General features: G+C 38.3%; 2 protein-coding genes across 3 annotated transcripts; both read right to left on the reverse strand.

The window, feature by feature from the left end:
• Positions 1 to 982: 982 nt before the first annotated feature.
• LOC111342881 (zinc transporter ZIP13) lies at positions 983 to 11,407 on the reverse strand. The gene is made up of 11 exons (XM_022950008.2): positions 11,036 to 11,407; positions 8,654 to 8,758; positions 6,673 to 6,812; positions 5,924 to 6,122; positions 5,611 to 5,651; positions 4,900 to 4,989; positions 4,660 to 4,710; positions 4,136 to 4,198; positions 3,819 to 3,879; positions 3,545 to 3,644; positions 983 to 2,853 (listed from the first exon to the last, which is right to left on the reverse strand). Exons 1-11 carry the CDS (start codon positions 11,334 to 11,336, stop codon positions 2,781 to 2,783), a joined length of 1,224 nt encoding a protein of 407 aa, XP_022805743.2. The 5' UTR covers positions 11,337 to 11,407; the 3' UTR covers positions 983 to 2,780.
• A 2,462-nt stretch (positions 11,408 to 13,869) lies between these two features.
• LOC111342885 (sulfotransferase 1C4) lies at positions 13,870 to 23,381 on the reverse strand. Of its 2 annotated transcripts, none has more exons than XM_088725016.1 (5): positions 23,228 to 23,381; positions 18,954 to 19,123; positions 17,222 to 17,599; positions 16,706 to 16,800; positions 13,870 to 15,590 (listed from the first exon to the last, which is right to left on the reverse strand). In XM_088725016.1, exons 2-5 carry the CDS (start codon positions 19,108 to 19,110, stop codon positions 15,318 to 15,320), a joined length of 903 nt encoding a protein of 300 aa, XP_088581142.1. In that variant the 5' UTR covers positions 19,111 to 19,123; positions 23,228 to 23,381; the 3' UTR covers positions 13,870 to 15,317. The 2 variants fall into 2 exon arrangements, with proteins under 2 accessions (XP_088581142.1, XP_088581145.1); XM_088725019.1 differs by lacking the exon at positions 23,228 to 23,381 and adding an exon at positions 20,400 to 20,686.
• Positions 23,382 to 23,720: the final 339 nt, after the last annotated feature.

Below are 23,720 nucleotides of genomic sequence, written 5' to 3' on the forward strand. Positions count from 1 at the left end.
ATAACCAGTCTAGTATCCAACTAGTGCAAATTAAATAATCGTTTTATTAAATTTCATTAAATCCTGAACGTTTACATCTGCAACGTTGGCGCAATGCATTTCCGTATAAGGTGACTCGGAATATAAGTTTAGAGAAGCAATCAGAGCACCAGAAATGCAGTATTCGGAGTTGAAAATTTAATAATAGTTAAATATTCATTGAATTTCGTTCGTGTCCCGTTTAGACACACACCAGTGATTCAAGAGTTCACAACTGTTTTTGATTGTTTTTCTCATTAGCCAGTTAGCGCCTGTCCAAACAGGTCACGACTCACTAAACACTAGACGCTATTTGGAATGTCCTGACCTGTTAAAAAAATTGATTTTTTAGCCAAGAACGAACCAAGAACATTTTGTGGAGCCAAAATGTCATGGATGTTCACGAATACGTGTAGTGCTTTGAATAGACTTGTCTATTTGCTGATTTTTGTGACTTTACAGTCACCTTGTTCTCAACTGCAATTGTTCTTCTCATTTGCGTCTAAAGAACCGTATCATATCCATATAACGAACGGATTACACGAAATCGCTCTATTCAAAGGAAAATTAAATAAAACCACGCAAGTGAACCACGCTATTTAGATCAAAACAACCAGGTTATACGAATTCTCTCTAATATTTCACATAACTGTACGCACCACTAACTTGCATATTTCTTCACGGAACCATCAGGCTTTACAGGCATACATACATACCTATACTTTATTTAATCTCCAATTTGGAGTAGCTAAAAGATAAGCTAGTATCTTCGAGTAGTTTAGGATATCTTGACCAGCAGATCCTCTTTCCCTCAATGGATAGCTACGGTCCAATCGCGAGTTTATTATGTAAAAGAGTACAGATAACGGCAAAATCGAATGCAAAGAATAGCAAACAAGCCGCAGATCTCGGCCATGTGTGCGTTTACCTTGCCACCTATTATTTCATAACCACTCGCAAAAAATCATGTTTTGAACACAATTTAATTTCTTTGATTGACAGATTCTTAAAACGATTACAAGCAAGTAATGCCTCTCACTAATTATCAATATATACAATTAAAATTCTAAAATTGGTATGAAAATACATTCATAACCTCTTAGCCATCCACAAAGGCTTGTTTAACATCATCAAGCCATCAATATAGTATTAATTATTTCAGATAAATTTTCTCAATGTTACCAAATTCTTTGGTAGATTGAGATAATCTTCCATTACTATGTTTGGTTTAAAACTCAGGTCACACCTTGTCCATGTTTTAAACATTCTCAAACGTCTAAATTAAAAGTAATTTCCATCCCAAACAAACCATCCCTATAAAACTACCTGCCACCCGGGACAAATTTACTTGACAAAACATTCACCAAGCCACTTTCCAAGAATGAAATCTGATATTATCTGCTACTTAATACATCATGTCACCATCCCAATAATATCATAAATTCACAGAAAACAAAGTGAAACATTGTACCAGTACGTGGGAAAGATGGTAAAAGTATAGATAATATGGATGAAATCTGTTTCCAGTCCCAGAATATCGGGATCTTCATAGAAATGTGTCAACTGTTTTGTCCCGGATTGTGGGTACCCTTTCATTATGTAAAATAACCTGCTATAAGTTATGTTAAAATACAGTTAAATTAGGTTACTTTGTCCCCTACAATTACAAATTAAATTCCCCAATGATTGAGATTTTATATCAGATTTATATAGACTCTATTCAAAAATACTGTTATTGTCCAATGATTTTCAAAATAGTCTCAGTTTTAGCTTGTTACACAATGTTTTGTGGAAAATATACAAGAACTTTAGTTAAGTAAAAATAACAGGGGTAAACCTGTATGACTAAGGTTTCCAAATTTTTTTGCAGATTTCCTGCCTTACTATGACGAAAAAAAATAAAAATTTCATTATATGTTGTGACTAGGCAAATGTTTTCCTATGCTACCCAACCTAAAAGCATTTTAGCATACAGTATGACCACTGCTCTTCGCCTTTCTTGTTGTACTTTTTCCATCCTCCCTCATTGCATGGCTGTACACTCAGCTGTATAAGGCCAGTCCTTGTACTACGAGGGCTTCTGCTATGTTTTCCTATAAAAGCATGAGCTGGCCTATACCGGTCACATGACAAATTACAAAAAATTGCTGAAGGTTTTATGAACACTTCAAGTTAAATGATGATGCAGGGCTACTTCTATCCAGTTTGACCATTTTAAATGGTTTGATCATAGAAACCAGTTGGAGTATTTTCACTAGTTCAACTATTTTATGTAGTTAAATATGACAAAGGCCAACTTGTGTTATTCACTTACTTTATGACCACATCAATCACTGTCGAATACCCTGTTATTATTCTATTCCTTGGCATGTTTTGAACTACAAAATGCTGACAGTAATTTATTTTGTGCGTTGTTTTCTAAAATCAATTATCAATGCAGTTCTATCCCTGCCTTTGCCTTGTGAATAAATAGTATTGATTCAAGTAAGTTGTTACTTTACATACATAATGGTAATTACATTAAAATAGTTATATTCATTAATTTATTACTGCTGTACATGATGCCGTGGAATTCTAGCATTAAGAGTGAACTTTACTTCTATGACTGAGTGTGGATAGCTTTCAAGAAGTCATTCTATTATTTTTTTTAATTCAACTTACAATTACTTTTTCTATGCTACACAAACAAACACAACCATTTCTATGTGAGTGAATGTGCTATTGGTTAAAAAAAAAAAACCCACAGTTGCTAGAAGTGTAGTCTAGTGAATCAGTGAGACAAGCCCCATACAAGAGATGCCAGCAATCATCATAATAGTCTGTTTCATCGACTCCCTGAAAACAATAAAACAACATTAATATTATTTGTTAAAATACAATTATGTTATAATTATAAAGTAAAGATTTAATCCCACGACAGGCTGGTGAGTGACACTGCGAATTTTGAAATCTTGCCGAAAAACCACCAGTTGCCATGACAGTTCAATTTAGTTTCAGTTAATGAGAAAAAGAGAAAAAGATAACAAAAATACTTATGCAGGCATTTGTAAGGTGTCATTGAGTCAAATACATTTTTTTTTTTGGTGGTCCGAACACCTTCACAAATTACCTAGACTTAAATGCCAAACACACTTTATGTAAATGTTATATGCTGTCGGAAAGACCTTAGGTTGACATCCATTCACCATTCCCTTCAAACCACCTTTCCTCCCTCTGGTGTTTGAATCAAAGGAAGTTACAACTGACCCATGCTACTTGATGCAGAGTTTAGGTTTTTAACATTTTCCTGAGGCTTCCAAAATCATCAAAAATTCTTCAATTTATTTTCTAATCTACATGGTTATCGGCCATGCTTATTAGTCTCCTTAATAGCAACTGTTTGATCTTGTCACAAAACATGTCCTCTCCCAGCCCAATGGGGAGAAGAAGAAAGAGAGACAGAGAGAACATGTGACATGAAAAAAGTCAAACAACCCATGGGAAGAAGACTGGAGATACAGAATACAATGCTTTTGGAAGAGCTTACTTTGGTCTTGTTTCCTGTAGAAGATCTGGAACAATGGTTACCAAGGCAATATAGATGAAGCCTCCAGAGGTGAAGGGAAGAACCCAGGCTGTGGAATCACCTAACAAAAAAACAAATAAGTTAAGAGTAATTATTATTAGATAGTTTCTTGCATTCTGTACTGTTAAGAAAAGGTAAGGAAGTTTTAATTCCCCAATTAAGAAGCAGACTGTTTTAGTTTGTTTTAATGTCAGGATCTTACCAACAAAAGATATCAAGAAACAAACAATCTCACCTGCATGATCTGCTATAAGCCCAAAAACACAACCAGCAAGTCCAGCTGATGCTGTCACCATCTAGCAGTAATTTAAAAAAAAAAAAAATTTACGAAATCATTTCTGTTGACTGATTTTAATGTACCTCATTGCCATTCCTATAGCAGAATTTAGCGAACACATGAAGCTGTGTGGAGTATCTTCATACTGTAAATTTGAGTTCCTCTCTTCTCTGACTTCATCAACACATAAGATGACATCTAAGACCGTAGGTTTTAAATTAAAAGTAAACAAGTGAAATAACTTTTCTAATTAAAATATATTTCAAATTGCTTACTTGTCCTACTGCTGCATCCCATCTTCTAAATCCAGATTTTAAAAGGATAGCAAAGTCACCAACCTATTAATAAATTTATAAAAGGAGTATTTTTTTTTTGTTAAAGCAAATGTGGTTCTGCTGGTTTTATCATCTGAGTTCACTCTAACAAAGGATAAAATGCTTGTAACAACAGCTCTAGAAAAATCTTTACTATGCCAAATTTACATTATCAACTCAGTTAATAAAACCAAATTATCTTGTATCAACAAATCATGTTTATAAAACAGTTTAAATAGAATGTTCTACAGGAATACATTGCAGCTGTAATGTGATGAGTACAAAATAATTTATTTATCATAACTTTAAATATTGAAAATAAAATGAAACCAGAAGCTAAAAAAACAAAACAATATTCAATTTGTCAATATGATTATTATGTTTATTAACTTAATCCCAATAATATAATGCACAGCACCATAATAGTCCAAACAATGTTCATGTACACAGATTAAAAGCTTTGACTAAGTGTCCAGTGTACTTACTTCATGTGGTATTTCATGTAAAAGAATTGCACAGGTTGTACACAATCCAACCTGCCATAGGAAATAACAGATTTATCACAAAAGAATATTGATCAGTAAACAATAAATGACCTAAGCTCTTTAGCAGCATAAACACAATAATGTGAACAAATAAAAAAAAACAATAATGCCAAGGCAAATAAATTTTAATCACCTGTTGTTGAATTTAAAGTCATGAGTTGGATTCTTGGTGTGACTCACCTTTGTACTGACAACAAAACTTCCAGCTACAGCAAGGCCATGTGTAAAATTATCTATTGAGTTTGCCAACAAGTTAAGATATCCAATAACCTGAAAAACATTGAAAAAAGTCAATGCTTAGATTCAGATACTTTTATTTTAACATTGCCTTAGGTAGGATATGAAAGTATACAAAGTGTGGACAATTTTTTTCAAATTTAGAGGTAACGTTACATTATACACCATGACTCAAGTAAACTTACACACATCACAGGGGGAACAAGGTTATAATTCGGTTTTATCAACTAAGTTGAAATGTAAATTGACCAGCATAAAGAGTTAAAAAGCTGACATTTCGAGCATTAGCCCTTCGTCAGAGCAAATGGCAAAGGGCTAACGCTTGACATGTCAGCTTTTTAACTCTTTACAGTGGCCAATTTACATTTCAACTTAGTTGATAAAACCAAATTACATGTATCACACCCTAGTGATGGATAATCATAATAAACTAAGCCTTTCTACCCTAACATAAGTATCCATGTTCTCTATACCCTTCTCTAAACATTTCCTTTGGTACCTACAAGGAGAATTTGTTTAACAATCAAAGCTTTTAAGGTTGGTGATCATTTCCTTTACTCTCATGACCTCAACGAATGATTCATGAGTATTACACTGAGGAGAAATTAGATGTTGGTCACTTTCATAGTTTATAGGGATAAAACTGACACTTACTTTGACATTTTCTTCCTCTGTGTCTTGTGTTTCTCGATTATCTGTTATTTTAGGAAGACAATTGGCAGATAAAGAACATTTACATCTAATATGCTACTTCTTTAACAGGCCATTAAGATCAAATGGAGAGATAAAAAATGAGGAAATTATTTCATACAACTACAAGAAGAACCTTCTACCTGTCAAATTTGAGCATTCTCATGACCTTTTTGCTAGAAAATGTATGGATATAATTATTAGAGAGAGAAGCTACATGTCCATGCTAGTCAGTATTAAAGGAGTCCTAAGTTTGATACAATCGAATTCTTCTTACCTGCTACTTGAACTGTTTCTTTCGATGCGCTACCGTGACTCGCAGTTTCTCCATGTCTTTGCCTTAACTGTATATCTGACTTTTTAACTTCTCCATTAGAAACTGTCCCATTATGAAGTTCTCCATTGCATACATTTTTTCTCTTAGCCGTGTTTTCATGATTAACACATCCATTGGAAATGGTACCATTCTTGACATCCTTGGAACAAGAATCAACCAAACTTAGACCAAAGTTTATAAAACTATGCTCCACATCATCAAGATACATGTTTAAATTCAGTATAAAACTGGCAGGAGGTTTTGGTAATACAAAAGATGTATAAAAATTGATTGAGGCATAGCTAAGAGCAACCCTAATTTTTTCAGTGCTCATCGAACTTTCCAAATGCTTTATACCTCAATGAAAGCAAAGCTGGTGTATGATCCAATTGTCATATAAAAATTTCGATTCAGGAGTTTGATATGTATGTGCACCTACATGTGGTCTGCATACACAAGCAGGGAATAGTGGGAATAGTGAATATGCTAAGATAATATGCAATTAAATTCGATCATTCGACTACCCTTTGGCTAGTTTCATCAACCCAAAAATAGCTCACAGATGTGTGATTTTCAGGATTTTTAAAAGTTTAGATTACAAGTTGCTTTAATCTGCCCATTATATGGCTTGTTGGTTCCTTGGCTTACACTTTTAAAGCAGAGGTCAACCCCTTAACTAGATGATTTCAAGAACAAACAATCTGACTCACCTTTCCTTTGCTGTTGTCCTTCTTCTTGAGATTTTTTTCATCTTCACTTTCTTCACCAAATATTTTTTCTAATGTTAAAAATCCAAAGATTCCAGCCAGCACCCAAAAGCCAATGTAGAAATGATTGGTGTGTGGATCTCCTTTAATGAGAAAAATTCAAAAACAAGTTGAAAATAAAATACATGCATGTACTCCATCTGGATATCTGAGATTCAAGTGGCCAGTTGGTTAACCAGCTTAAGTTCAGGGCCCAGTTTGCATAAAATGTGAATTAACCAATTGAGCTAACCGCCTCCCGGTTAGCTCAATTGGTTAGAGTGCCGGATCGTGTTGTGCGGGAGGTTGAGGGTTCGAGCCCCGGCTGGACCAATACTCATGGTCTTAAAATAACAGAGGAAAATTTGCTACCTTCCTATAATATCAAGAAATGGATAGATATTCTAGTCTTCTCAGATAAGGACAAATAAACCGTAGGCCCAGTCTCCTGCAGGGTTAGGGGTAGGAGACATTAACCCATTAATGGCCGCAGCTTTTGTGGAAAACTGTGTTTTGAAGCTAGTCGAGCAGATTTCGGGTCACTGTTGCGGTTTTAAAAGCTCAAACTTACCAAAAACCCCTTGACAGCTCGTGCACTCGACGGCCTTTCGATCCAAATGCAAAATGGCGGCCTGAAAATCTCAGGCACGCGCAGAGAGCAAGATTTCGACATAGTTTTTGGGTTGAAAAGTCATGCCCCACTTACGACTTCTACTTTTCTCTCTTTCTCCTGCCCTTTTTTTCCCCTCTCCTTGCCTGAAGTTTCTCCTCACTTGCTGGAAATTGAGTAGGCTTCATTTTGGTGTAGAGATTTTTCAGAAACTACTCATTATTTTCAAAGCACATGCTCGGAAAGATAGGTGGGTAGTGAGACACGATTTTCGTGCAGATTTTCAGGTCAAAGCGACACGGTTTTTTGGCTATTTCTCCAATCTCCCTCGCTCAATTGCACTCATTCTGGTATCGTCTGTAAGATATTTTCAACCTGTTTAAGTAGGTGCTCAAATTCGTGCTCCAGGGTTAAAAGTGATGACGTCACAAGGCGTAGAAAGGGTGTGGGTCCCCATGGGCGCATACGGGTGCACTGGACGTCAATGGGTTAATTTCCCACACACGAGATTACTGTGTGGTGGATGTCCTCCCCTGGGGTGGGATGGGTGGGTGTTACACAGGGCCCCATTTAAACCAGCTAGTTGCTGAACTGGGCTACCTTGTCTAAATGTTCATAAATACAATACAATAATGCTATCTAACAGATAAATCGCTATTTGGCGAATAGGTGATAGCAAAATGCATAGTGTTATCCAGTGAACAGTGCTATCCAACCTTTGAACAATCAGGACCAGGTTACTGAAGGAAGCAAATGTGGAAGACTTGGGTGGGTCCTTATGTTGTGTTCTTGGAAAAGACACTTTACCCTTACAGTAGTCCTCTCTCCATTCAGGAGCATAAACGCATTGCGGCAAACTGTCAGGAAAGCCTGGTAAAATGTCATGGGGGAAAGAAACCTGCCATGAACTAGCATACCATCAAGAGGGAGATAAGCTCTAAATCTGAACAGATAAGCCACTTGGCCTCATTACTGACTTACACTTGAGCTTTCTCCACCTGGTTGGGCTAGTGCTACTAGAACATATGGTCCAAACATAACCTCTTCTCCTCCATCTCACAGAAAACAAACATTACATTTCCCTGACAGTTCCGTGGTACTGAAATGGTTTACACTTCTCAGTGGAGAGGGGTGTTAGAAAGGTATTTATCTTGTATCTTGTATAAAAAACATCACAAAATACGCCAGCCATAGACAAACACAGACCTATTGATCCACAGAGCAGAGCAAAACCACTGGACTATCACAGCCCTTCAAGGAAGAATTCTGGAGAACTCTGGGGTATCATTAATTTTTCATTAACTAGTGATCATTTTATCAATAAATTAATATTACCTTCATGAACATGAGCCCAAGCCTCTGGCAACAGATGCAGAAAAACATCTCCCAATAAGCCACCAACAGCAAAACTCAACAGCAACTTCAGATGATCTGCAGTGACTGGAAAGTAAGAACAACAAAATGTGTTTCGAAATTACTTTCATTTGCTTTCTTCCTTGGGTGAATAAATCTAATGATTAGTTGTATATATCTATCTAACAATTAGCCCTTTACAACCAAACATTAGCCTCAGTCTGTACTTTCTCTACTTGTCTCTATACATTATCTTTCGTACTGCCAAGGAGAATTGGTTCAGTGATCAAAACTTCTTATGTTGGTGATGATTTCTTTTATACCCATGATCTAAATGAATGAATTGCAAGAGTTGCTGTAAATAGAAATTAGACTCTGATCATGCTATGGATTAAAAGCCGGATTAAAATAACCCTGTGCCCACAACAAACCTCTAAACCTCAAAATGTTAGTGACATAACTGCCCTTGGGGGGCATAATCACTCGACTTTGCGACAACACAACTTGGGAGAACATGACATGAGGGTGACCTGACCTCCATGGTATCTATCTGTTTCAATGTTGTAGCCATAAGGCTTTGCACAGCTCAGTCTAACTAATCCTTAACTATGATCCCCACTTGATCAAAAAATGAAAATCCCTTGGTACTAGATATAAACAATACAACTAAACTGTGAAGATAGATCTAAAGAAGGATTGATATTGTTTGTGAATACGACTAAATGTACAGGAAGGTTTTATATTTCTGGGGCCTCCCAAAGAGACTTTGAAACCCTGACGTATACAGAATATAGAAAAATTATTTAGGAATAGGTCAAGCGTTAACTGAAAAAAAAAATTTAAAAAGGAGCAACTTCAGAATACCCGTCCACATCATTTACATATGTCGGGAGGCTTTGAAGAATGAGGTATAATACAATAGACGCTATTCTTATTCAATGACATGTAAATGATGTGGCCGGGTATTCTGAAGTTTAGCCGAGTTCGGAGTTCTTTTATCAAAGCTAAGCCCCCGAATTTGGCTGTGGTATTTTCATTCTAAACTGAATTAAAAGAAGAAAAAAATTATTATTTTCTCGTTAATTGTTTACATTTGAGGAAGCCATTGGCTCAAAAGTAGACTGACAAACTCTTTAAGGCGAACCAGCTCATCACTATTCTTGGAGAAAAATTCTCTTTCGGTGTAAATATTGGAAAAGAGTAATGTTCCTGTTTCAAGGCTCTACGTCAGAATGAAACTTGAGACATTTTTCCACAACGCATTACGAAATTTCCACAGTGTCGGTAGCAAAATCGAAAAGTCATGTTATTTTAAACTGATTTGTCTTGCAAATTTGTTTCTCGTCACAAAAACAGGAATCTTCTTTACCGTAATAGACGCCTATAAATAAGGAAACAATTATCGTTGGCTTAAAGTTTTGAAGATAAACAACGGCAAGATATTTCTGTCACTGCAGAAGTCTATTAAAAAATTCTTGAATACATGTTGCTTAGAAATTATAGGTGCGAAGAAATTGCAGAGTAAAACCACGAAACTTTTTTGGAGGAAACGTTTCCAGGCGTGTGTTTTCATCTTACACTGCTGATACTCAAAATGTTTTAACGTAAATGGAAATCAGATTTAATAGAAAAGGTACAGAAGTCCACTTTTTCTGGTATAAAAAATATACCTTGAATTTAACGATTAATTGGCGATTCGACTCACGTTACTTTAGCTGTAAAGGAAAATACCGTGTGCGTGAGAACGGAGAAATATCTACAAAGGAGTATTTTCTTTGCTAATATCGAAGCTAAAAGAAGATACAGCTGAAAATATAATCTGAGTACCTTGGATAGAAATATTGTTTAAGAATTCGTATGAGTGTTTTTCGGTGAAGGAAATTCTTTACTAGAATGAATTACTGTACGTAAAAACGAGTCGCCACAACAACTCGTGGAAACATTTCATGTCAAGTTCGTTTTGTGTATACCTATTTATTTAGAGAATATCCCTGCAAAAGCAATCTCAAAAACAAACCTTTTACACAGAGGAATAGCGGCATGAGTTATGTTGTACAATGCTCTATTGATTAAAGACAGCTGGTTAAATAACCTCAACACACTGTCCATTTCCCAGAAGAGATCGGTTTCACCACTCTGTTAAATTCACAATCTTTGTTTGATTAAATTGTAAGCTAAAAGTTGTTTCCTCGACTACCATACTGCAAAATCTTAAAAAATGAGGCTGTTGGAGATAAGATCCAAAAGGATTCCTCGAGCTTTGATTACTAAGGAAACAAATGCTGTGTCGAATTTGCTTTAAGCGAACGACAAAACCTTGGTATTTCTGTCCGCAGAAAAATCTATAATATACTACCAACTCACCGCCTTCTCGCAAAGCTTGTCCAGCTTCCACAGGGATCACAAGAAGCGGAAATATACCGCACATTCCCACTAGAATTGTGGCCGGAATCGAGTACAACCACGCTTCTTTCTTCATGAAAATCTTCGACAAATCGGGCAGAAATTTACAGGGTTCAAAACCAAGCCAACTCAAGTCTGAATCTGCGCGCGTTTGCTTCCCATTTCGCGGCACAGCTCGATGAATTTTCACCATAGCAGTCTCTGAAACGAATACTGAGAGCCATAGAAGGAACACAATGGATATCCGTGAAAATTTCGCCATGATCCAAGCAATTTGTGGGAGCACCTCACCCCGCACGCCTTGTTTCCGGACTTCTGAAAAGTGCTGAGTACGATTGCCACGGGTGTTTTTGAGGTTAAAACCTGAGCCCACAGTACATAAGGTAGGTCCGCAATGCGTAGGAAGCGCCACTTTCTCCCTTTTTAACAAAAGTTAGCGAATTTAATTTTATCTACCTCTGATGGTAACTTAGCAAAACTTACAATCAAAAAATTATTTCCTTGGTTGGTGTTCAAACATCTGCCGATCCACCAATTCTCATTAAATTTATTCTAATGTGAAAATCAACCAGACAACCCGACGACAGTTGGCGTCACTCAAAAGAAACACTTTGGAACAAAGAACCCAAATATGAATCTTAATTGCGTCAGCAAATTTAAAAATTTGGCCTAAAATGCTTAAAAAATTAATTTTGGCAGTGAAAATGAACTAATTGTTTTAGGTGGTATTTTTTTTCCGTGTCATTCTACCCCATTTAAAAGGTTTAAATCTACGTTTCGCCGTTTTAATATGAAAATGGCTGCCGAGAAAACTAGCGTCTTTAAAGTGTTATATCTACTAGCTCTTATGATTTCACTTAGGCGAAAATTTCTTCTGTAGAATGTACATTTGAAACTTCTTAAATTTCCATTAACGATCAAACTTGCACGCGCCAGAAACTGCAGATGTCTCTTAAATCTCTTGTTTTCTCCCAGCCCCCGCAGAGATTGCAAAATTACATTCTGCACAGTTAGTTAATTTTTTTGTTGTTGCTCCATCTGGCATTTCTCACCGAGAGGTAAGTTCACTCTTTTAAGACTTTGATATACATAACTTTAATGTACGTGGGTTCAATGTGGACGTAAGTGACAAGAAACTTGACAAATTTTAAGCTTCTCACTTAAATCCCTGAAACGTTTGCTAAGTGCGAAGAGGAAAAATTTGAAACTTCTGTCATTAAGAATGGGATCAAACCTTACGTTTACATGTACTACTTATGCAAATAATCGTAGATGTCACGGAAATCTGTTTTCTCACACCACGGCAGCCTTGCCCCCGCAAAAGAAAAATCGATTTCCAACTGATTTCAAGGCACACTTTTTCTGACGCATAGTTTATTGAGGCAGCTAATGGTATCCTGTATTTTATGTAAACCTGAAAAATAACAAGTCATTCGCAGCTGGTTTAAAGCGGTGTTTGTCCCCTGCCAAAGGGTTCTTTAGATATTTTTTGTACTTTTTCTATAAATTGCAAAATTAAGAAATAACTAAAACAATGGGGATAGATTGAAATTACAGTCCCCTTGTTTCTCGTCTAGTTTTGATTTTGAAGAAAGATATTCCAATCTGTTATTGGTGTTCGATAAAAAGAAACTTCCAGTGGCCGGCTTCTATACTTGAATTCATATCAATAAAAAAATGATTAACATCACATGATAGGATCTTCTTTCGTACCTCTAGGTCATTCCAGGCACGTTTTTGGATGTAAATAAGTTACCTTTAATTCTCCATCGTAAGATAATGAGTTTTACGTTTTTTGTGATCTCGGACAGGCATTCGTTGTTTCAGATCGTTATCAAACCTCATTCCCAGGGCCTTTTCTCTTAGTCGGGGATGGGACGTCATGATAAGCCCTGAGAACGAAGTAGACCATTATTATGACAGTAAGTTGGTAGTCAAACTTATGAACCGGTCTTTTCTCATCGCCTGAGGGGGGGGGGGGAGGGGGGAGGAGAGATTGGAGGATTTTCGGGGTATTACACTGTTTTTAGGGGGAACAGAGGGGAGGTCAGTCGTCGTTAACAGAGTATAAAGGGGGAACTATAGAAAAAACTGACCGCCAATGAGGCAGGGGAGGGGGTCAATATAATACAAAGCGTCAGGGGAAGATCAGCTAAATTTTACTGTGTCACAATCAAATCTTCCGACCCGCCCTAAGAGGGGGAAGGAGAGATCGGATAATTTTTAGGGGTATCGAGTAGTCTCTGCGAGCAGTTTGCGAGCATGCTAGCAGTGTGTTTATTTTTGCGAGCACGAGCACGTTGTCAAATTTTTCTTGCGAGCATGCAGCGAGCACTTTAGAAAAATACAGATGGCGAGCAGCGAGCACTTCGAGTACTTCGTAAATTTTCCGCAAGCCGGAATCTCTCTTTTATTAATAGGATACGTTGTTTTCTGGCTGACACTTCCAAAACAGAACTATGGGTGCAAAGCGAGGGCGGTTCAACCAGTCCCAGCATCTTACAGTCAACTGTGCCCTACTTAATGCCAAATTACGTCACGTAGCTTCGCGTGAGTCAGTCAGGGAGGCACTCAAGAACTTCAAGAGCTCTCAAGGAGACGTACTATATCCAAAGCCCGCGATCTAAACTTTTCCATCTCTTTCTAACCCGACGCTAAATTGGATGGTATCTTTTTTTCGGTTATATAGTTCTTATGAAATGTAAATAACGTGACGGTCGGTCTAACAAGCATTTTGGGCTTTGGTTTCGATGATCGGCAATTAAACTGGTTTCCCATTGATCGACTGAGAGAGATTCAATGTAATGAAGCTTTATTTATTTGGGGGCTTCTAGAATCTAACCAATTACAACCATACAGATCTGGCAAGCTCTAGTAGTAGCTCTGAAGGTCAAAAAGTACTGGTGATAGTAGTATTTCTCTAGATTACTTTCTACCTTCGATGGTGCCTTTCGAGAAGAATTCTGACATTTCGTGTTTCCGGGCGACATGGAGACATTAAGTTTCTAGACATGTCTCCTCGTTTGGCTAGGCCTTTACTTTTTAATCAAAATGATTAAAACAACATTTCATATAAGAATTTCTGGTAAAGCCCAAACGACCGAGGGTTGTTATTAATCAACAACAAACATATGAAACATATGTATGAACTGCGGTTATGAGACGTATATGTTGTTTGATTTATCATCTACGGGTTTATGTCGAATTAATTTGATGGCCTGCTCCCAGTTGGCTTGTTAGCTCAATTGGTAGAGCGCTGCACTAGTTCGCAGAGGTCAGTGGTTCGAATTCCGTACAGGCCTGAAATTTTTTTTTTCAGGTCTGATTTTCACTATTGCTCAAATAGCGCTTTACTGCGAAGGATCGTGCATATATACGTTTCATAACCGCAGTTCATACATATGTTTCATATTTTTATTGTTGTTTGATTTATCATCTACGGGTTTATGTCGAATTAATTTGATGGCCTGCTCCCAGTTGGCTTGTTAGCTCAATTGGTAGAGCGCTGCACTAGTATCGCAGAGGTCAGTGGTTCGAATCCCGTACAGGCCTGAAATTTTTTTCAGGTCTGATTTTCAGTATTGCTCAAATAGTGCTTTACTGCGAAGGATCGTTCACATATACGGTTGTTATTAATGTTGTTTTGTTTAATCGAGTTTCATATGCCACCGTTTGGCATCAGATTATAATAGCTATTATTACTAGTGGCCAGGAAGCTTCCAGGGTTGAAAAAACCGCTACAAAATGCGATCTGAGTACAGTGTTTCAAAATATTATGACTCCGTCCATTTTATTTCCCATTGCACATTGGAAAATCCATCATGTTTACAAATCCTGATGATTTGCTCAAATAAATGGGAATTTAGATCAATAAACGTTCGCAAGTAATGTTGTCTTCACAGGAGATTAATGTCACCTCCCGTTATGTCGAGTTTCCTATCAGAATTTCCTGATAAATAGATCGTGTTACAGTCTCGTTTTCTTGTTCAAGCGAAAGAAGGTTTAAGTCATTGGGTAAAATACCCGGGAAACTGGTCAAAGAAACAACAATTGTAAGGCTAGCTTCAAGCAATGAAAGTGTATCTACTGTGGGAAAAAGCAAAACCAGTATGAACGGAAATGAAATCTTTTGGGTACTTGTTAATAACCTAAGGAACAAGTGAATAGATGAACGATTACATATTTGAACTGCGAAACTGTACCCCTCTCAAGCAGAGAGCGAGGTTGACCGTTTAGTACTCTTTCAAAACTCTAATTCTAGTACTGATCCGGCAAATTTCTCTTTGAACAAAGAATCAAATCGCTTGTTTTGGTCTTCAGTGAAGTATTCCCTCCAGTTACCCACTTGGCCTTTACGAACGCAAAGACCTTTGAACCCTTTGTGAAAGGAAAAATTAGAATTTCCTTCTTTCTTCATGGCGTTGAATGATGTTTGGCTCACAACAAGCTCCAAGGTCTCGCGGGGCAGCTCCTTCCCAATGAAAGTTGCAATATTTTGAATAGCACCTGGCAAGTCCTAGATAAAGAGAAGTCCAAGCGAAGAATGAGTGGAGTCCTATAATGTTAGTGGGTGATGATATCACTATTTATTATATGGCTGTTTCTCACAAGGACTGGAAACTACCGAATTCACGAATTTGATTGGCTGAAATCAATATTGAAAGCGGTCTAGATTTTCCCATCTGGACCGGCGTCTAGCCCGGTCTAGAAAAAAAAGGTAAAAAGAATATAAAAAATTGGCATATTAGACACAGCCATATACCAAACATCTTATTAACCGAGCTAGGTCGGTCTGTATGGGAGTATCTTGAGCTCGGTCGCTGATACAGACCTCACTGCGTGCGGTCTGTACTGGCGACCTCGGTCAAAATTCTCCCGTACAGACCTCCCACTCGGTTATATTAATAAGAACTAAGTAAAAAAACTAGACTATGAAGCATGTTGAAGTAAAGCTGAGAGCACCATAAAGAGTGCAATTACTAACAAAATGATCATTATTCCAGTGATGGCAGAAACAACGTACTTTCTTGTAGTAAATTGAACATTGATACCACATTTAGCTATTGATACGCTACCGGGTTGTGAGTCGGTTTTCAGGTATTTTCATCAACTTCCAGTTCCTGTTTTAATGGGCCTTACTGAAATAAAATCCAATGACGAAAATAGAAACTAGAATACAAACTCCGTAGAAAATATGTAATTAAAAAAATTACAATATTCGGCTTGAGTAGAAACTCCAAAAACTTCCTAAAAAATTCCAAACTGAGGGATTACAAATAAGCGTGAACGAAAACTCAAAAGCAACAAGCAACTAACTATATAAAAAAAAACAACTACAAAAAAAAAAAAAATACACGCGAAATGTCCACGTCAGTCTTCAATGTCAAGACCAAAGTTCCCCGACGAGATTGGCAAATTTGCAAAATCACGCGCGCCACGCGTACTGATACAAAAATAATACAAAGGGGGAGAGGGAGAGGAAAATTGAAACTGGAATTTAAAAACGAAAGAGATTTCTTACACTTATATCGAGTTTAACCCTGATGTACTAGCCCCCTCCCCCTCCTCTCCTCCCCCATTGGGCCTCTAATCTCTAACCTTAACTTAAAGTGAAGTGTTTTTTTCTCTCACCTTCCTCATATCCTCGTACTTTAGAATCAGTATATCAGGATCATCCCTGTGCTTCCACCAACCGAGGACATGATCAAACCACGAGCCACAATAAACTGCAAACAAGATCAACCAAACATTAATACAAAATATAATATTCCTTTTCTTTTTGCCCAAATCCTTGAGCTCCATGGGTAACATTTTTGTGGGTTCGTTTTTCGTGGTATCAGTCCTCAGGGTTTCTGTCAATCCACGTTACCAGGATTTTTCTTCTGAAGGGAGAGAGGTTCTCTGGGAACGAAAGTGTGGAGATGAGTGAGAATGGGGACAAACGAGAAGTGGTAGATAAAGTTATCGGTTTGGCCCCGCCGTTCTTTGCGCGCCATGTGCGCTCGTATTTTCGCTCCTTTATACGAAAAGCGTGTTGCAAACTACTGTTTTGTTACTGGTTCAGCGCAATTGGGAGAGTCGAACGGCTGTAAACAACTCAGTTAGCTAAATATAGACATACTCAAAAAAGAGACACGAACCAATTACCTTGCCCTTGGTAAAATAGCTCAAATAACTCATTCCAGGTGAGAGCTTCTCGGCCTGACACTTTGACCATAAACTCATAAAGAGATACAGCTACATCCTTTGGGTTACGCATGACGTAAATATAACGTGCATGTGGCTTTGTAGCCTGGCCATATCCCTTGGGGACCAGGTCGTATGGTAGATGTGATTTGAACACGCGAGGGGATGGGAAGCACTCGAACATTTTTTCTATCATCTCAGCAGACGTCACTGTATAAGGATTCTCGAGTTTTATATCTGGCATTCCATCTACCCATGGCATTCTCACATGTAATGGGCGATAATCGATCTTGCCATCGTTGATTATTTGCCAGACAATTTCCTGGGTCCAAGTCGTCCCTTTTATCAAAAACACATTCTAATTAGTTATTTTTCACTGCTTGTATGATTATAACAGTGCATCGTCCGATCAGGCAAGCTCAGCTTGGTACGGGCCAGGTACAAGATAATGGAGAGGAAGTTTAAGCGCCGGAGGGAGGGAGGGGAGAGGAGAGCGCGATACTTTTAGATCCCTTCCCTCACAAAGTATTTTGATAAAACTGTAGCTTACGCAAAAGAGTGGCGCAGCCCGCAAGATTAGAACCGACGAGTGGTCAATGAATTGATGGATCTGACATCGGAACGATTTTAACGCCTGAACCTCCGCGGTCCTTTCGAGTGCCCACGCAATCTGATTGATACGAGCAACATACTCTGCACGATTTCATTCTTGCATGCAATATATCCTGCGCAATCTAATTGGCACAAGCAACATACCTTGTGCAATCTGATTGGTGCGAGCAACATTCCCTGCGCAATCTAGTTGGTGCAAGAAACAGACCCTGTGCATTCTGATTGGTATCAATCAATCAATCAATCAATAAACTTTATTTAAGGAGGGATGCTCATTAACCCAGCATATCCTGCGCAATCTGATTGGTGCGAGCAACATAACCTGCGCAATCTGATTGGTGCGAGCAACATATCCTGCGCAATCTGATTGGTGCGAGCAACATATCTTGCACAATCTGATTCGTGCGAGCAACATAACCTGCGCAATCTGATTGATGCGAGCAACATATCCTGCGCAATCTGATTGGTGCGAGCAACATATCTTGCGCAATCTGATTGGTGCGAGCAACATATCTTGCGCAATCTGATTGGTGCGAGCAACATATCTTGCGCAATCTGATTGGTGCGAGCAACATAACCTGCGCAATCTGATTGGTGCGAGCAACATATCTTGCGCAATCTAATTGGTGCGAGCAACATATCTTGCGCAATCTGATTGGTGCGAGCAACATATCCTTCGCAATATGATTGGTGCGAGCAACATATTATGCGCAATCTGATTGGTGCGAGCAACATGTCCTGCGCAATCTGATTGGTACGAGCAACATATCTTGTACAATCTGATTGGTGCGAGCAACATATCCTGCGCAATCTGATTGGTGCGAGCAACATATCTTGCGGAATCTGATTGGTGCGAGCAACATATCCTGCGTAATCTGATTGGTGCAAGAAACATATCCAGTGCAATCTGATTAGTACGAGCAACATATCCTGAGCAACTGGATTAGTGCGAGGCATACGCTTTCGACGTCTACGAAGATATTTTTCGAAAAATAACTCAAAAAGCTTTGTTAACGAGAATATGTATGATATACTGCTATTTACAACATATACGAGTGAAACAACTGAGCCGCTTACGAACCTGATCTTGGAAATGTGCAAACAAAGATGTCTTCTCTCTTCGGAATTAGCTTCGGAAATGCGTTCAACATTTCCTTGGTGGTACCTTTTAACCATACCTTTCCATCAATCATAGCGTCAAGGCGTGGCCCTATGGTGCTCTCGTCTGACACTGACATTTTTGTTATCAAACTAGACGGATAAATAGATAAACTATTGATTACACAACTGACATTACTGAAACGTGAATGATTCATCGATTGAGTAATGGATTCCTTGATTGATATACGTGAAATTAAGAAGGAAGGGAGGAAGGAGGAAGGAATTGAAGGATGACTAGACAAAGGAACGAGGAAATAAATGGATGACCATAAATTATATTTGAACAATGATACTAATAATAATAATTAATGATAATAATAAAAATAAATGTAATAATTAAAATGCATAAACATACATTTCCAAAGATACATACATACAGTGTTAATTGACCACTCCCCATGGGGGCTTTTCAGGGCCAATTCCCACCCAGCAAGGAGGCAGCGTGGCCGAGTGGTCAGCGTGTCGGACTCGCAATCCGTCGCTCCCGGGTTCGAGTCCCGGCCTGACCACTACCTGAATTTGTTTCACGGTGGCTCCGAGTTCAAATCCTCGGCCATGCCTGTAAATAGTCAACTGGTTTGCCTCCGGCCAGTTGGGATTCTTAACAATGTTATGTTCAATTTGAATTACTTGTTTATAGCCCACAATGTTAACTACTGGGTTACCAGTAATTGTGTTAGCTATTAAAGTTAATTATTAGCAAACACCCCAAGGGAGGACATCCATCACACAGTAATCTCGTGCGTGGGAAATTAAAGTCTCCTACCCCTAACCCTCCAGGAGACGGGACCTCCATTTATTCGTCCCTATCTGAGAAGACTAGAGAATCTAACCATTTCTTGACGTTATAGAAAGGTAGCATAATCTTCTCACTTGTTTTAAGACCTTGAGTTTTGGTCCGTCCGGGGCTCGAACCATCGACTTCCCGCACAACAGTCCAGCGCTCTATCCATTGAGCTAACTGGGAGGCGGTCAAATATGCTCATATGCGCGCAAACAAACAAACAACGAACATTCCCAGATTACAAGTCCAGTGCCCTAAGCACTCGGCCAAGCCGCCTCCACCACGCCTTTAACCGGGTTAATGAATATAGGGAGGATGGGTAGTATGAATATAAATCGGTCACAACGGCCCAAATATAAAATCGGCCACCAATGTCCAAAATCAGACATTGACCACTAGAGTTCGAAATCGAAAATCGGCCACTAGTGTCCAAAATCCAACATCGGCCACTAGCAACTAACATTTAAAATCGCCCACTAATGTCGAAAATCAAAAGTCGACCACAAGTGTCTAAATATAAAAGTTGGCCACCAGTGAAGCAGGAAGGGGAAGCAGGGATGGCGTAGTAGTGAGAGCACTTGCCTTCCACCAATGTGGCCCGTGTTCGATTCCCGGACCCGACGGCATAAGTGGGTTGAGTTTGTGTTGGTTCTCTTCTCTGCTTCGAGGGTTTTTCTCCGGGTTCTCCGGTTTTCCTCCCTCACCAAAAACCAACATACAGCTGATTCCAGCTGGCTGTAAGCTGTGCTCCAAGGTCACACATGGACCGTTATAGCGGCTGCCAGAGGCGCCATTGTAAGCTTTCGGTTCGACCTTGTTGAGCTGCGTCGTTGCTGTACTTTGCGACGGCGATTAGCAGTAACAATTATTAGTAAAAATTATTATTTATTATTGTCTGAGTCCGGCACTTGGGTAGTGCATTTGAACACAATTTTGGCTTCGGGGGACCGGGATCTCAACTTTAAAAATTCAAATGCTAGGTGCGTTCCGGGGGGGAATTCCTACTTCACAAAGACCTATCCCCCCCTAGTGTGGTATAAACAGCTGACCAAATAGAATAATAAATCAATAGTTGGTAACGAATACGAAAAAAAAATACATCCATCACTATAAACAGCGATCGCGATAGGCCATTTTACAGTTCTGTACTTAGTAGACACGCCTTTGATTAGGAGTGAGGCTTAAGGTGACTTTGTTCTGTTAGAGACCTGTATCTAGTTAGCATGATAACAAAGTAATTTACATTTGAAAAGCAGCAACATTTATATCACAACAAGGTCACCCTTAGCCTCACTCTTGTACAATGGCCTGGCAACCAAGCACGCAACTGTAAAATGGACTGTTGTTGGTTTTCACGTGACGTCATCAAAATTAAAAAATAAGTAATTATCAATCCTTTTGAGATTTTAGTCAAGTTAGATATTAGTGGAATAATCATTTCACAATTTTCTGTTTGATAGAGTTTTTCGTTGGATTTATACACTTTTGCGTGACACGATATTAAGATGGTATAAATATAGAGGCAAGACCGATACAACGTAGATAAGTTTTAAAACGAAGCACTATATTTCAGCTAGCCATAGTTAGTATGAGCTGGCCAAACAAGCCTTCTTCAGGTGCAGTGGGAATTGACATAGAATGAAGGTGGTACTTAGATAGCTGTATGATGTAATAGCGGAAATACGTAAACTAATTTGATTGACAATGTGATAATAATTAAAAATAGAAATAGTAAATAAAAAAAGAATTAAAGTGGGGTAAATTGAATAAATTAAATAACTAGAAGTAAGAATAGTAGAAGGAAAAACACTAATACATTTCTTCGCGAGCGTTAAGGCCATCGGGATAAATAGTATTGCTTCTTGAAATTAAAAAAGCTTTCTGAACATTTCACAACTAAGATGGTGGCCGAGAAGGCTTGTCAAGTGACTATCGGCTGAGATTTCGTAATCTGAAAAGTCCTTGAAAGAGAATGCAGGGTCGTAACGGGGTATGTGGATTACATAATGATCCCAATTTTCATCCATATTTTGTGATCCATGATCCCAAAATTTTGGATAATTTTTATCCTTTATCCCCCAAAAAACTACAATGATCCCATCTGAAAAAAAATTCATCCCATCCCAGACGTATAGAACCCTGTTGGCTGGCCTTGTCGCGCTTTTGCTGACGCAATTCAGCACGCGCACATTGCAAAAAACAAACATGCCGTCATTTTATTAAGCGGTCACTTTATTTACTCAACACGTACCCGCACTATCTGTTCTATTTTTCTCTATAGTTGGCGCAGTGTATTGAAGGATTTAATCTTTTATAACAAAAATATGTAGGAAAAGTTAACGGTGCAAAGAACCCAGCAATTCTCAGCTTTTCCGTCGTTACCGAAAGAAGCCAGGTAAATGCAGCGCATGCGTAGTAAGTCAAAAATTGCGATTGAATGGAAAATTGCTTTCTCGGAAATATGCCTATTTCTTGAGAGCCACTCATTAGAATTTCACGAAATTTGGCGCGAAAATACTTTAGGAAATAAGTAACTGAAGTATTGAAAAAAATTGATTTATTTCAAAGAAGAATCTAGAAAATCGAGTGAACCTTCAACAAGGGATTATTAAAGATCTCTGTTAAATTGTCAGAAAAATAGTGTTAACTTGTGAGTATCGTTACAAGCTCGTTGCATGAAAATTATAAAGAATCTCTAATGACTAGATTTTCTACAAAGAGACAAAACCGATTTTAATTGCCTGTTTAAATTCATCATGTCGCCATGGCAACGGCACATACATCAGCTTAACTATCAAAAAAGCAACCGCGTTTGTGTTGTTAACTTGCTTGCTGCCAGTTTTGGCGACCGAGAGATCAAGGGTTTTAGAGAAAATGGTGAAAGAAACAAAGGTATCAAAAATTGTGTTCAGCCACCTTAAGCGATGTGTTGGCCATGGCTATTCGCATGAAAATGATTATTTAAAAGTAATTTCTTGTTTGTTTTTTTACGTTCTATCTCTGTCTCCATGTGGCTCTGGAGACCATGAACAAGATATTCGATCTTCATATTCTTCGATCTTCGTATTGCCCTCCCCCCCCCCCTCCAAAAAAAAAATAGATAAAATGAAGACACACGGAAACGAGATTGTTTCAATGGAGACGCAAGATTTGAACCTTAGCTTTCAATAACATGACATAACATTGAATAATGAAAGGAGCGAACTCGTTACACCTCAGTTACATTGTTACTATACTATATTTAGATCTTTATATTTATATAATTACACGGAGGCTTATATAAATACACGTATACTTGTATGTTCAGTGTCTCGACCCTACCAGTAATTCAGAGAGATCTGCAAATGGTGGAAATAAACAAATATTGTTATTGTTATTGTTATTGTTATTGTTAACAGTAAAGCTCTTACTTGCAAAATGAAGCAAAATTTTCAGCTTTCTGGAGGTAATCTGCAGCGTGTCATAGGGAAGAGTCCCGTTATCCGTAACACCAGCCGAAACCCTCAGCCAGTCTTGCAGCTTCTTGAATGACTATCTCATGATCTTCTACGCGTCAAGTGCACGCCTACCTTCTAAACGCGGGATGCCCATGTGACGCAAGTCACGTTCGAACATTTCGTTAGTCAATGCTTGATGGTTGTAACTCGAGCATTCGCCAAAAACTAATTTTGCAATATAATCGTATAATATACAGTAGAGGAACACGCGAGGCTACAAATCAATCTAAGAGCATTAAGCTCACCAAAATACCTCGTATTTTGCTCTCTTAAGACTTGGAAAACGTCAGTGATTACTTCTTTCCACATTATTTCGTTTTCTCACATCTTTGCATTTTTGTTTCTTTGGACTTTTTATTTCTGATTTTTTTCGGTGTTTCCACCACGTGCGATGTGATTTATAATT

This window comes from Stylophora pistillata, chromosome 1 (assembly GCF_964205215.1).
Source record: "Stylophora pistillata chromosome 1, jaStyPist1.2, whole genome shotgun sequence".
NCBI classification, from domain to species: Eukaryota; Metazoa; Cnidaria; class Anthozoa; order Scleractinia; family Pocilloporidae; genus Stylophora; species Stylophora pistillata.

Coding starts and splice junctions, on each gene's coding strand:
- LOC111342881 (XM_022950008.2), bottom strand. CDS start 11,336: ATGGCGAAATTTTCACGGATATCCATTGTGTTCCTTCTATGGCTCTCA. Junction 8,759..11,035: donor ACAAGCTTTGCGAGAAGGCG/GTGAGTTGGTAG, acceptor CTTACTTTCCAG/TCACTGCAGATCATCTGAAG. Junction 3,880..4,135: donor GGGATGCAGCAGTAGGACAA/GTAAGCAATTTG, acceptor AATTACTGCTAG/ATGGTGACAGCATCAGCTGG.
- LOC111342885 (XM_088725016.1), bottom strand. CDS start 19,110: ATGTCAGTGTCAGACGAGAGCACCATAGGGCCACGCCTTGACGCTATG. Junction 17,600..18,953: donor TTGCACATTTCCAAGATCAG/GTTCGTAAGCGG, acceptor TTTTGATAAAAG/GGACGACTTGGACCCAGGAA. Junction 15,591..16,705: donor AGTACGAGGATATGAGGAAG/GTGAGAGAAAAA, acceptor CTCTTTATCTAG/GACTTGCCAGGTGCTATTCA.